Source organism: Rhea americana, unplaced genomic scaffold, assembly GCF_003343005.1.
Source record: "Rhea americana isolate MKP2758 unplaced genomic scaffold, rheAme1 scaffold_4, whole genome shotgun sequence".
Lineage (NCBI taxonomy): Eukaryota > Metazoa > Chordata > Aves > Rheiformes > Rheidae > Rhea > Rhea americana.
Window position 1 is genome coordinate 6,910,014 of NW_028186534.1, and position 15,000 is coordinate 6,925,013.

General features: G+C 41.3%; 1 protein-coding gene across 5 annotated transcripts in view; it reads left to right on the forward strand.

The window, feature by feature from the left end:
• The first annotated feature begins 726 nt into the window (after positions 1-726).
• TSHZ2 (teashirt zinc finger homeobox 2) overlaps positions 727-15,000 on the forward strand; it is a 225,633-nt gene continuing 211,359 nt past the window's right edge. For all 5 annotated transcript variants that reach the window (XM_085314079.1, XM_085314083.1, XM_085314081.1 and 2 more), the window contains exon 1: positions 727-871. In XM_085314079.1, coding sequence (XP_085170205.1) covers positions 832-871 — 40 coding nt within the window. In that variant the 5' untranslated portion in view covers positions 727-831. The remainder of the gene's footprint in view (positions 872-15,000) is intronic.

Below are 15,000 nucleotides of genomic sequence, written 5' to 3' on the forward strand. Positions count from 1 at the left end.
CCCTGTCTCTTTAATAAACTGCCTGCCGCCCGTCTGCGCGGAGTAAATTTCCTCCTGTCATCAGGTCGCGGAGGAGGAGTTTGTTAATGTTCAGTTTGCTCAGTGGATCGATGTTTGCTGGCATCGCCTCGCCCTGCCTGTGCGTGTGTGTGTGTGTGTGCGCGTGTCTGTGCGAGAGCGTGTGTGTGTGTGCGTGTGTGTGCGTGTGTGAATACCAGATTTCCTTCCATCCAAAGCCTCCCTGTCCTCTCCCATATCACTCACTGCCTGGCATCTGACAGCAGCGAACCTGCAGCGCTCCGCGCACACACACGCACGCACACACACACCACGCACACCCGGGCACCGCTCCGCCATACAGCTCTGCGAGGAGGAGGAGGAGAGGAGAGGAAAGGGAGGAAGCAGTCAGCCCGCAGCCTTTCCAGAGCTGCCTTTTTAATATATACATATCTATTTTGTTATTTATTTATTACCGTTCTCTGGCACTGTGGGCGCCTTTCATTTGCTCCTGATCTTGGATGTTTGAATCAAAGCAAAGCAAGTGTTGCAACAGTTAAAAAAAAGAAAGAAAGAAAGAAAGAAAAGAAAGAAAGAAAAGCCAACCAAAAAGAAAAAGAGAGCGAGCGAGAGAGAAAGAAACCTAGATCTCTAAAATAAAATAAAAAACCAAACAGGTTCCTATCAGTGAAGTGGAGAGGAGGGGGGCAGGGGAGGCTTGTCTGGGGGGTGTTGGGGAAAGCAGCTGAGAGGCAGAGGCAGAGAAACACGACTCAGGAGCGTCTCAGGGCTCTCGGATCTGGGGACAGAAGTGAGATTGGAGAAAGTAGAGCGATGCCAAGGAGGAAACAGCAAGCACCCAAACGGGCTGCAGGTAAGGAGAAGCCATCCCCTTACACAGCCTCCGTGTCTCTCCACTCCTTCCACTCCTACTCCCCTTTTTATTATTATTTAGGGTCACCCTTGCTTTTCCGGGCTGGATCTTTATTTATTTATCCCCCCTCCCCCTCCCTTCCCCTCCGGAACTCCAGCGAGGCAGTTTCATCCCTGGTGCCAAGCCCCCTCCGCGGGCACGGCTGTCCCCGGCGCCCGGCGGCGCCCGCGGAGCCTCCGCGGCGCCCCGCGCCCGCGCCGCCCCGGCCAAACTTCCCCCCAACTTTCCGCGGCGGCTGCTCGCCGGCCCGCGCCCTCCCAGCGCCGCCGGCAGCCTCCGGCCCCTGCCCGCTTGCGCGGGTTTTTTTATTATTTTTTATTATTATTTTTTTTATACGCTGTTTTGGTTTTTAAAAACGTGCGTTTCGCGAAGCGGGTCGGTGTGTTTAACCTTTTATTTCGCCGTGTTTCTGGTGGCAACGCCGGCCGGGTGTGTGTGTGTGTGTGTGTGTGTGCGCGCGAGTGTGCGTTGTGTATGCCTGAAATAGTACAGGGACTGTCTCTGCTGATGAACCCGGTGGGGAAGTTCAGCCTTTGATCAGCAGTGGTGAAAATTGCAACAGGAAATAAAATGAAACGTTCTGACTGTTAGAAGACAATCTACATTTTCAAATCAAATTCCTCTTTTGTTTGCTATCCGAGTTGATATATTTGCACGTGCCAAGTGGTTTTGCAATTAGCATTTTTTTTTCTTTCTTTAAGAAGAAAATAGTTTGCAACTTTGGAAGTGTTCTGTTTTGTCATTTGTAGGGTGTTCTTTTTCTTTTGGGGGCCAGGAAAAAGAAACAGACGAGTGGGCCTGTGTAGTAAATCTTTTCAGAGTTTTCTTTCAGGCTGCTTAATTGCTTTTTATTTTTTTTTAATAGTGTGGCGGGGTTTTGTTTCTGGGAAGTGCAATATGGAAGTTCATTTTTCTTCTGCCAGACCCACCCACTGAAAAATCAGCTTTCCAGTTGATTGCCAGCTTTGATTTGACATTTGATTGATCACCTGTCATCTTGCTGCCTTTGATCTATTCATTCTTGATATATATCAATAAATCACTCACCATGGTAACCCAAGTGCCAATGACGTAAGGCTTGCCCTCTAGATTCTCTTAGCCAGACATGCACAATTATTATCTTGTTTGGCTTTTAATGTAGGCGGGTTTTTTCCCTTCTTTTTTTCTTTGTGTCCTTCCTCAGATTAGTTCTTTAAAGAAAACTATTTTTTTATGACTTCAGTTTAAAAATTGTCTACTAGTTTTTCCTCCTCCTCCTTCTATTTTCTTGCTTTAGCATAGTATTAGGTGGGACAAAATGTATGGGCAAGTTTAGTGGCACAGTTGAATAAACTTTGGAAAGTAGTGCTTGGGATTCATTCAGGGGTAAATGTGATTTWTGAGAGGCTGAGGCATGTGCAACTTTTATAAACTTACACATTTTGCCATATTCATATAGGGGTAGGACAACGGTATGCAAGCAGAGTCTTTTGGGACATGACCGATGTACCTATGCAGGTTGCTAGCATGTTTCCCAGCAAGCAAAGATYTGGTTTAACTATAAATGATAGTTAAGATAGAAATGCATACATATATATGTATTCGGAAGAACTTGGTGATGAGTTGCTATTATTGTTTTATTCACAAAGAGGTTATCTTTGAATAAGGCATTAACGTTTTCAACTTTCAGGATAAACAGCTATTTTTTCACGGATGCTGATCATCTCAGTGACAGTGCTAGAATTGCTCCTTTTTTCTTTCTGTCAGGAGTATGAGGCTTCATTTTATTTTGTTTTCRAAGTAGGATTTTCACTTAGAAAAATGTGTAGTATCTTTTTGTAGAAGGGGCACCCTCTTCTTTTTTTAGGAACATAGGCTACAGACTAAGGAAATTCTTGCAAGCAAAGCCCATATTGTTGTTTCCCAGGACTTCARTGCTAAGAATACAGCAAGATATATTTTTATCCTGAATGTTACAGTATTTTTGAGTGTCTAGTAATGAGATAGAAATCTGAATGACCACAGTAATGTCACTCCTTCCCTCTTCTCATTATAAAATGTGCATTGGTCTTCAGTGGTGCGTTTCTTTGATTATATTTGTCCTCAGATCAATGTTGTTTCAGGTGAGCAAAATACTGCAAATGCAGTCCAGTTTCAGCCAGCATAACTGACTTGAAGTAGATTTTTACATTTGCAGTAGTTCTGCTTTGAAGTTGTATGTGTGGGTTTGTTGGAGGGTAGGGGGGTTTCAAAGAGCAGACGTGCCTGTTGTATATAGTTCTTAAAACTGACTTTCATTTTCAGGGATAGTACTAGGGTTTTGTTTTGTATGGTGAAAAATACCTCAAAGTGACAGTAGACAGACTGTGCAKTAAGAAATGAATCGCTCATCAAGGCTGATAGCAAAGCTCCTTATTCTTTTTATTTAAAGGAGTTAGTACATTACCTATTACTTAATTTTCACTTTTATTTATTTTTACTTGCACAAGTTCAAAGGTATCAGTTGCACTGCATTTTGTCTTGATGGCAGCAGAGATATTGAAGAGAAGTTTGCAACTTTAAGCTTCTTTAGGTAGTTCACCTCCAACGGAAGAGAAATGATAAGCCTTATGATTCTGAACATGCCTGCTTTTGTCATTGCCTAAAATTAAATACTATGCACAACTGTAAATAATTACTCCCATGCACTGACTTTGAAAGCAGGTTTCTAGTTTGATTAATGAATAATGTAAAGGTTAGAGAGAACCAGCAAGTGAATCAGAAGTGAAGTCCTGCTGCTAGACGAAAACCTATCTAGAGAAATATACATGGCAATTTTGTCCTTTTCTATTATTAATTTTAAGCCTTGTATTCCTAAGAAATATATTACAGACCATTGTAATGAAACAAGGTAGTGTAATTGGATAAGTGGGGCACTATTTATGTTTGATGGTGAGGATTTTAAATCTCAAATTATACTTTTAAAGCTACTTTATTTCACATCAATACAGAAACGATGAGAAATACATTTTGATCTTTGCAAGGCTGAATCTTTTTTGAATCGTCATTCTTTTGAGATCATCATTTCCATTTCGATAATTCTTAAAGCAGGTATTGAGATCTCTTTATATCAGCACCTGCTTTAATATCGTACTTCTGTTTACAATAAACAACCCATTTGTSTTGTTAGCTTTCAGCCAAATGAATCACAAAGGGCTTTACCAGCCGTGGGCCTAATTTTTTTCTTGTTCAAGTACAAATCAAAAATAGCTTCACTAACATCAGTGCAGTTGCAGTGAAAGCTATCTATCTATTCCGAGGAGTAAGAAGGGAATCAGGCCCAGAAAGTACTTCGTCGTTCAATGAAATGCAGCTACCTCTGGGGTAGAACTCTCGTAACAATTCCGTAACAAATGGTAATATATTAACAGAAGGGTGGAAAAAGGGTGGGAGCAAAGCGGAATTGCTATTCAGATTTTATTCCTAGGGGTATGAAATAGCTTTCAAACACAATTTCACTGGATTAAACTCTCCTTTTCCCTGCAGCTTGTTTAAATGTGCATATTTTATTTTGTGATCATGAATTGCTAGTTTGCTTTTTAAAGCCTGCAAAGAAGAAGAATCTGGACTTAACGCCTTTTCCGGCTGCAATTTTGTATTTCTTCCTTTCTTTCTCTCCCAGCTCCAATAGGCTATCTAAGAACCAAAGCTGTTGAAAAGTACAGCAGAAACAGATCTCAGTCACATTTATTTTGTCATTGGAGCTGTAGATGAATAATGCAGTTTTGTTTTTGAAAAAGTCCTCATGCAGCAGCAAGCAGAAGACAGTTCGCAGTCGTTACTTTAAAGCTGCAATTTGCCCCTTAATAGTAAAGGTTATTTAAAACAGAAACATTTTTAAAGTGAAATTGTGCTTCCTTCAGAGAGCACAGCAGATGAGCAGCTAGCTCTGATAAGTATATTCCCATGTTTAAAGGAAGCAGTATATACATGTATTAATAATCAAGAAGGTTGTGGCTTTTTAAATATTATTTGTATCCTTTATTATGTGAGCAATAGAAACAGGTTCCAAGCAAGCAGTACTGAATGAAACTGTAGAAATGGCAGCACTGCTTTGTTTAAACATCCTCTAGAAAAGAAAGTGCACATCAAAATCACCTAAACAGCTCCTGCCTGAGAACCTTTCCGTTACTGTGCACATCACCACACTGACAGATGACAAAAAAGCCAAGGTGTGCACAAACAAGAGGAGGCTTTACCCAGCACTTAATTAAATAGATTCCAAAATATGTTACTTTTCCAACTAAAGAGCCACCAAATTAGTTGCCATCTGGATTAAATTCTGGTATCGGGCTACTGCGTCCTAAGCTGCTAAATAATTCGTCCCCATGTCAGACGTCAGGCCTGAATGGGACAGTTTGAAATCACATTCATTGCAGTTTGCTTATTTCAATTTTAATCTTGCATATCAGAGCACAGTATATTACCACCGTATAAAGATTGGGACTCACCAAGAGTTCAGACACTGTGACTGTAATATAAAAGACATTTCCGTCAGTAAATGACATCATTTTATAGTACAGTTAAAAGCGTATTCATTGTCAGATATTCTTTTGCGTAAACGATCTCCCTCCTCCAGGCTCTCTAATCGAGAAGCCCGTTTTCTTCAAAACTGCAGGATTTTGGTATTTCCTCCTGGAGGTTTCTCCTGATTTTTTGCTCTCGTTAGCAGCACCCACCTCAAGTCACTGTTTCCCCTAGACGAGGTCCCTGGAGTTCCTCTGAAGCACAGGGCTATGGTGAGCCTTTCTCCCGTCATTTTACTTCACATCCCACTGAGGACATCACTCCCAGAGAGCAACTCCAGACTCAGGGAAAAAAAAAAAAAAAAAAAGGGAAAGAAAAAAAAACCTGTCAGTTGCTGTGGCTGCAATTCCCAACTTAGCAGCAGCGGAGGGAATGGAACTGTACTCTATCAATTACAGTTGGAACCAGAGGCTAAACACTTATTGTGTTAAGCTATTGTGCAGATCTTAAAAGCTCAAATGTGAAAAAAAAAAAAGAAAAAAAAATCATGTCAGCCAGTGGAGGGAAGAATAAGTCCTGATTCTTCTAACGGATAATGTATTATTAGTAAATGCAGAGTAAAATGATTCAAATTCTATTTACTGCCTTGTTGATTGAAATGTGTATACCATATTAAATTGAAAAAAAAGGGGACCCTACTGAATTTATTATTAAGATAGCCCGTTTTCCCCCCTCTTCTCTCTCAGATGACAGTATTTGTGAAGTTTTACCTCTAAAGCGTGCTCATGCAAGCAGAGAGACATTTTCATCTGTCTCCAAATCTGATACAGGAGTCAATTGGAAACACATTACACTCTCAGCTGAAGTCTTACATTTCATTTGGGCAAGAGCAGTAATTTTTCATTACCTATTTAATTACAATAATTTACATGAGAGTGGGCCCAGTTCTGCAGCTCTTACTCAGCACTTTGCTTCAGTGGGTAACTGGCCTGTATAAAGACTGCAGATGTGAGACTGGGCTGTTTAGCTGCAAAACAAACTGTTACTGAAAAATACTTATGGTTCGTGTCTGAAGAGGGACCAGATTCYACCATTAAGCTTTTAAACACACGCTGCCTTTGAAATGTACAGAGACTTCTGGCAGTTAACTTAGGTTGCTAATGGTTCCCCACTCTTTTCTGAAGTTCCTGACTGATATATTTTACTTATTCTCCTAACTTCCCTTCTAAAATGAGTTTCCAGTCTCTGTGTTAATTATTGAGTGCTGTTTCTTGATGACATGGTCTTTTAAAGAATCCTTTTTAATACGTTATGCTACGTCCTGCGAAGCAGCAGCAGCTCTCACCTAAATGCATGTAGACTGTTTCGTAAATTAAAAGCCAAAAAGTTTCATTCAGTTTTAGACACTAAAATCATTTCGTTCTTGTTAAGGTGACCTCTCTCTTGAGGATATTAGGTCTTGGCGCCTAGTCATTTTTAACCATGTTATAATAACATCTTTTGCAGCTCAGAAATACCTTGACAGAGCACGGTGTATTTTTAAGGTTTCAAGGAGAAACGCATCACAGAAGCACACTGTTTCCCATTAGATTTGCACATCACTCTTTAACTGTTGCAGCCTTTTCATTTGTTACCTTGTGAGGTGTTTCAGGAGAAAAGAAGTGGAAAAACTGGTCTTATGATCTAAGTGTTACATTAAGTGTTTAGTTTAGAAAAATGAAGAGAATCTTTGTTTCCCTAAAAGAAATTTTTTTTCTCCTTTGCCTTAGGAAAAAGAAAGTCACAACAATAGTTACAAAAGGACAGGATTAGACTGTGAGAAATACGTAGGTCCTAATGCGCAGCACGCAATGGTTGTAGGTATTGGTAAAATTCCACAGCCAAATGAACGATATTAAATRTGTCGGAAATAGATCTGCTTTATGTTCGCACTCATACACCCTTGGAAGACGGATAGACAAGTGCCTACCTGGGAGAGGGATGCACAGTTCTTAGTGATACAAGCTGGAAATCTTGGTTGTTCAAAGCACTTTTCAATTATTCCACTGATATTTGACCACATGCTAAAATTGCTGCGATGATAGGAGTTATGTCCACTGAAAGTCCTATGTTAGTGTGTATTTGCTTTAAACCCACAGTTCCTGGAGTCTGGTGATTATCAAAGTGCCCTGTATGCTTTTTTAAAAGGAAAATTATTTTAAACCCTTTGCTGTGGAACTAAAAAGCTTGAAAACATGCAATCTAATAGTTCTTATGATAGAAGAAAAATACCATGAATCTCAAAGTTATTATTTTTAACATCTCATAATTTTCAACTAGTCTGATTATTTTTGAGGGTGTGATTTGTGATTTTTGGCCATATTGCTTCTGACTGATTCTCATGATGAACGGTGGCTTATGTTCTTGTGTATATAATTATATATATATGCACATACATAATACAGTAAACAAAATACGTAACATAATGATGGAGTGGAGTTACTTGAATAGTAGCTCTGAATTTGTATTGCTATAAACAAAGCAGTTTGGGCTTTGASAGATCAAATCATTGGTTTTTGAGGAGTGGCTTTCAATTGAAATTTCACAGAGATTGTTTTTTAGTGGCAATTAAATCCAGAAAGTTAATAGCCAGTAACTGTTCTTTAAAGCCTAAACACTTGCAAGACCTGTGAGGAATGCATGGCCTGCCCTTTTTCAGATATAATCAGGCTCAACTTTATTGAAAAAAGAATACAACTAGCAACATTAATGCAGTATTTTTATTGTATTAATGTAAATGAGATGCTGACTTCCTTCTTTCATCTCCATGGCTTGTATCTATTATAGTTGTGTTTTATTCCTTTCTGTGTCTTTTCTTTGTGTATTCTGCAAACTGCTATCGTCTAATGATACAGGGACTCATTAAAGTTACTCATGATGCTAAAGAGACTATGGGAAGCATCCTTAACTCTAGATGGTTAGAGAGAGGCARAACTACTGAACGTATGGGGAAAATCAACTCAGACCAACCCTACCATTCCCATTTTGGATAATCCCTAACACTGATAGGTCAAATTAGAAGAAAAAGTTTGCAGGAAGGGCCATGTACTGGAAATAACAGGTCATTTTTAATATACATCCCTACCTGGCAAAGAGGAAAAACAATAAAGTTTTAAGGAGCTTTCTGACTCTTCCTGCACCTCTCTCAAAAGACTCATTTAATTGAAAAGCCTGTTATGCTTGTTTTTATGCATGTAAAAGAGAAAAGGGCCACTTTTGCACAAGGCGTAATATTCTTGTATAGTATAATAAGAGCTCTTTCTGGTTGCTTTTTAACTCTCTTTGTTCATATAAAATTAAGATCCACTTATCTTAAATTGTAATAAATCTCATCCAGTATTGCTTTCATAACTTAAAAAATGCTATTAAATATTCCCAAAGCATCTTTGCTAGAATGATATTTGGTGTGTTTATGTGGGATCAGTGCACAATTTCTACTGAAAAAGCAGCAGCATGCAATTCTTGTTTTTAATGAAAATAATTAAATTCACTGGGATGCCCTGAGAAAAGCAGAGACTTTTCTTAGTGAAACTCTGCTTAGAGCAGATTGAAATGAAAATCTAAATGCACCAAAGTGCAGTTCAGTATGTGCACACAATAAGCYCACTTCTATCACTGACCCTCTGCTTAGACTGAAGTCATTTTTTCCATCGAAAGGGAAGATTTTACTCTGAGTTTTCCATATATAAATAATTTTTTATAAATTACACTGGGAATCACTATCTCAATTCATCAGGCTTATAATTTTTTCTGTACATATAAGATCAACTCATTTACTTCCTACAATGTGAGTGGACTTCACAGAGAAGAGCTGTATCTTTTCATGATGTCCAGTTTTGCAGTGAAGAAACAAAATCCTCTGAAGATGCTTTTCGGGGAAATGATCCACTCCATAACCTTATTCTAGCTGGTATATTGGTCTACTAAAATTATTTTAATACATTTTTCAGCCACATCATAACATTTATAAGCACAGGCAAGTAGCATTAAATTAACATGTGAAAGGAGAAAGAAGCTAAGTAGTTATATTGATCATCTGTAGCATTAAATGCTAAAAAATTAAAAGCTTTCTAATGCTTTTGATTAGCTGCATGGTTCCTGCTCATACACGTGTGCTTTGATAGGAAGCTGAGTAATATTTCTTCACACTTAACACCTTTCTTCTGAGGATTTCTTACTAATGCAATGTAGTCCTCAAAATAACCCCAGTAAATGAGAATATTTTCTCCCCACTTTACAAAACAGCAAATTGAAGCCTGGAGGTATTAGCTAGTTTCCTCAAGGTCAAACAGCAGCTTTGCTCCAGGTTCCCTGCTGGAGCCCTTCTGCCGGGGCATCGCAGGAAGGCACCAGGAGCAGGACCTGAAGCCAGATTTATCTGTTCTGTACCACCTCCTGAAGCCCAGGAGTTCCCGGGAGGGGAAGGGCTCGTGGTCAGGGAACATTAGCTCTGTGAACTTCCAAGCCAAGGGATTTTTCCTAGGGAATAGTTTTAGGCAGTAAAATTCAAGTTCCTTAACTTTCCTAAATTATCCTCAGATGCATTTTTGGCCTCTGGTAAGTGTCAGGACTAGAGAATTCACTTACAGTTAGTTTTCCGCCCACGTCCTGTTCTACGTTTATTTTGTTCAGACCTGGGATCCAGCTTTCTATTTCTGACAATATATCATATATTACCCTGGGAGATATGAGAAGGCTAGTATAATTATTACTTAACAGGACATACACATTTCTCTACACACAGAGTGCTGGTGGTGACTGGAAACTCCAGGCAATAAATTTTGATGCCCTGATTATTGTAAGGCAGCTTCTCGAGTTAAATGTCTAAATCTTTAAATAGGCATCTAAAAAGAGACCCAAATTTTCCAAAGGATTTCACATTAGGCAGTTCCCATTGGATCTTGTTCAGGTCCTTCTCTTGTGTCAAGAAGAATCACAAGCCTAGATCGAGGATAGCGTTGTTSTTCTGAAGTGGAAATGTATGCATGGCCTGTAGAAGAAATATGGTACAAGTAATAGCCTATGGATTCATTAGGGATTGTTTATGTTTGTTTTCACATGGTATTACCTTTCAAGAATAGTCATTTCAGTCATTATATTGACAAGAGTTCAGAATAAATCTTAGGTAGGATCTGCCGTACCTGAGAGGTCACCTGCTCTAACAGAGGCCCGATCCTGTTGGGCCGAGTCGCCAGGTAGGGTGGCCTTCCCTGGAGCTGGGGCTTGCGAAGCTCTCCCGTGGCTCCTTTTCATGTGGATATTAATGCTTGACTCTATTTCTGAATAGTGGGTTATTGGAGTTCATATGCAAATTCCCAGGATGGGAATTTGTGTCTCTTTGATAATTGATATAATAATATATATTCTTAGTGGTCCAAAGTCTTGAGCTTGACCCTTGTATATGTAATTTATGTTTATTTCTTACTGTTATTAACTGTAATTTAGTTGGTGCCTCTCATTGCCTTAGATTGAACAGTGTGTCTCTATCCTGCTGCTCCTCCACAAACATTGCGCTTTTAGGGTTCCTTATCCTGTATTCTCACCCAGACATTTCCAAGTCTGTCAAATCCTGTCATTTTATTCCTTACAGATCATTCACAGAACGTCTCCTGTTGCACACACAAATAAGGAACAAGTGCAATCAAGATGCATCATCGTTTAGCATAACAAATAAAAGCTGATCTGTGCAGATTTCCCTTAAAGCATCTTTTAATATGTATTGTCAAAATGTCTAAAGATGTCTTTTACTCATAAGCATTTAATTATTTGTGACAATTAAACTAATATTCAGAGCAGGAAAAAAATGAGGGTATTAAATATTTTCTCTTGTCAAAAGCTAACGAAACATCACCTGACATAGCAAACTCCCTCTATTTTAGATTTCAAACATACTTTATAACGGAAAAAGCACTTGAACAAAATTCCAGAGCCCCATTTCACAACTCTGAATTTTGCGTGTATTTGAGAAAATGGTATTTTTAAAACCAGACCAAAATTTAAGGACACATCCTTAAAGCATGTATCAGGGAAGAGCAGCCGAACACTTGATGTGTAAAAGGGCGTTGCTATGAGTTTTCATGTCTGCACTTAACTCTAAGGCCGAGGTCCACCCTGGATGAATCAGGGGCTCAGACCTGAGTTTTGTAGCCTAGACTGATTATTCTTGATTCTTGTGCATGAGAAAAATAGCTCAAACACGGCCGGCCATCAGCCGGGGCTGGGTCTGGAGGTGCAGGTGGGGTTGCCTTTCCCTGATGGCGCCCGCAGCCGGGTGCGCTGCGGAACCGGCGGGGCCRCGTGCGTGGACGGAGGCAGGAACGAGCAGCCCGAAGCAGAAACTGCCGCAGCCTGTGCCGCGGCCGAAGCCTCGGTGCCTTCACCTGCTTGGCAGCCTCTTGCGGGTGTAAGAGTTGAGCCATGTGATAGCAGAAAGGAGAGCCGGGGAAGGGGGAAGAGCTTGTGGAGGAGAGAGAAACCCCGGAGGCCTTGAGAGCCCGGTTAGCTGCCTGGATGCCGGGAGCGCTGCGGAGCCGYGCGCTTCCCGAACCCCGCGCTGTGGCACGGCGCTTCCCCTCGCCGCCGCCGGCTGCTGATTTCGGTTGGATTTCGATGGTTCCTGGTGTTTCCAGACCTCAGCTGCTCAGAGCAACAATTTCTATTTTGGGCATCTAAGTTCCCTTTCATAAAATGTTCTTCCTGAAATTCAAGCAAGGATGTTGTTTGGCAAAATTTACAAAGACATCCATCAGTTTGGGGTTTTTCTTTTCCAAGATGTAGTACCACTGTGCTTTCTGGCAGTGACCGCAAAAATTCCCAGCGATATCTCATGCTTTCCCGGAGCAAATCCACTGAAATCGGTCCAACTTTTACAGCTTAAAAGTTGCCATTGCCAAAGCAAGTGCTTTAGTGGGTGAGGCCGCCRTGGCCGAGCGTGCCGTCCCCACCCGCAGGTCACCCCACCTGCACGGCCCGGGCCGCACGGCGCCTGGCGAGGCCTGGGGGCGGCTTTGGGGCTGCAGGGTGTAGCGTGGCCGCGTGGCGTCGGCGCTCGGGGCCGCCGCTGCCGCCGCTCCTCCGCCCGCCAGGGCAGCGYGGCCGCGAAATGGCCGCCGCCGGCTCTCCCCGGCGGAGACGCGTGCCGCAGCTAGGCTGGGGCCGAGGGGGTAAAACCCCGGCGGCCGGAGAGGCTGCTGTACCCGAGCGAGACGCTCGGAGAAAATACGAAGGGCAATGCCAAGAGTTTCGACCGCAGATAGCTGTTTAGATTAAACAGAAAGAGCCCGTTGGGTTGAGACCTGTCCTCATGCCGCGACACGCAAGTGGCGAAGGGCTCGTCGGTGCGGCACCGCCTGTAAGTAACTTGCATGTGTTTCGGCGGCAGCCCCACAGCTCCGCCTTTTGCTTTCCTTGGGGGGTGCGTGGGGGTTATTATATTTTATTTATTGCTGCATGGGAGGTTTTCCTTCGAAAGTGAATCTTTCTGCCCAGAAGTCAGTGGCGAAACTTGAGGCCGGGGTAGCGAGGGCAGGCCAGGCCGCCTGCTGCCCCGCGCTCCGCTTCCCCTAACTCGAGTCCCGAGAAGGATCGTGGAGAAAACAGCCGCCCTCGCTTCGCTCCTCTGCCTTCCCTGTGATCTTATTAGAGATTTTATCAGCTTGCAATTCAGGTTAAACAAAGGTAAATCATTTGGAGAAATATTTACGGCGGGGCGGAGGGGGTGTTATGATGACATCTACATCTGGTTTTCCACTTGTGTGGATTCGGGACATTTTGCCGTAATCATTCCAAACGTCTCTGCTAAAATCTTTCAATTTTTATCGCCTGTGAGGTATAGCTGGGCAGGTTTTCCGTAGGTTCGTGCCTGATACACCTCCATTGGCAATCTGTGTGTGTTAAAGTGAAGTACTTAAACTTGTTGTTAGGGTGAATATATTAAAAGTCTCTTTCTTGCATTTAGCCTCATCCATGATAACTGTTTGACAATATTCAAGTTCAGTCCAAATGCAGTATTTCCAATGCACAAAGTATGTTCAGGGGAACGAGAGAGTGATTAGGAGTTTCTCCAAGGAAATAAGCATCTCGCAGCCATCATCCTACGACTGGGAAAGTTCTAATGCATGACATCTATATAATTTAACCCAATTTTTTTTTTTTTTTTTTGCAGTGATGTAATGGGGAGAGTGACCTGGACTTTGTAAAAGTTCCCCTACTTACTTCAGATTCCCCAGGGCAATGTAACATTCTAGACAGTGTTTTATATGCCCTGATTAAAATGTAACATATTTTTGCATTTCCTGTGCAGTGACCTGTTAGTGCTCATAGACAGAACACTTAAGGAACAGTTACAAGGAGACATTTCCAAATGTGCCTAATATGTGAGAGTTTTTATAACATTCTTATTTCATTTGAAATTGCAGCTACAGCAGGAACCATTCAGATGGCGCATTGATTTAACTTTTTAATCCACTGTTTTGCTATGTCAAGTAAAATAAATGTTTGTTTTTAGCTTTTTTTTTTACTTTGCTAGAACTCGTTACTACTTTCTTTAAGCTTGGGATTCTAAAGGGAGCCACATTATCTGAAATTTGAAGTGTACTTTTTGTAGCCGCTTTCTCACGACTCCCCCAAGGAAAAAAAATACAAAAGTACAACTTTAGCAAAAAGGGCTTTTACATCTCTATCAGTTATAGAAACACCAGCTGCAGTAGATTACAAATGTGTTTGGCTGATTGTGATGTTGTGTGGGGAAAACTGTCACAAGGAGCTGGATTCTGCTCTCCTCGGCACTGCCGGACGTCACATAGCCTCACCGCTGCCACAGACGGTGCTGGGCAAGGCTCTAAGACTGCACATAACCTATTGCCAGATCTAGCTGGATACTTGCATACACGTACTGGTGCTAGGGGAAAAAAAAATTGAGTTGTCAATTTTGACCAGCAGTGCTAACTATGTGTCATTGTTTGCATGTGTTTTTCTGTGAGCTGAAGCAAAAGCTGAAGCAAAAGCAAAGCCAATACGTCTGTAGGCTAGCTCAAAACCTCCAGGGAGGATCACTCAGGTTATTGTTCTTTATTTTTTATATCCAAGAAATTTTGTTTACTTTTACTTTCTTGAAGAACAAAGAGGGGGAAAAAGATCCCATACAGCAGAAATAACTGTTTGACAGGCCCCAAATTGTGGAGTAGTTGAATGCCACAAAGAAAAAAAAATGATATAAAGACAGCAATGCAAGATGGGCAAATTTGCATTTTGGTGTTGCTGAGTTTGAGAAAAATGAATGTGTCAAAGTGTGTGCAAGTCAGATCACCTCACTAATATCCTGGGGTAAAAGGGTAGCAACTTAAAAGCTTTCAGTTGGTCAGCGTCTTGGTTACTGTTTCATTTAGCTTCTTGTACTTTGAATCGCTCTGGGAGTACTTGGTTGGGCCCTGGTTTATTTTAACAAAGAGAAACTGACATATCAAAGTTCTGTGTATATTTTACAGCAAAAATGCAATTTTCTATTTTCATTTAATCCCAGGAATGTTGGCATTTTCCAGGCTGTC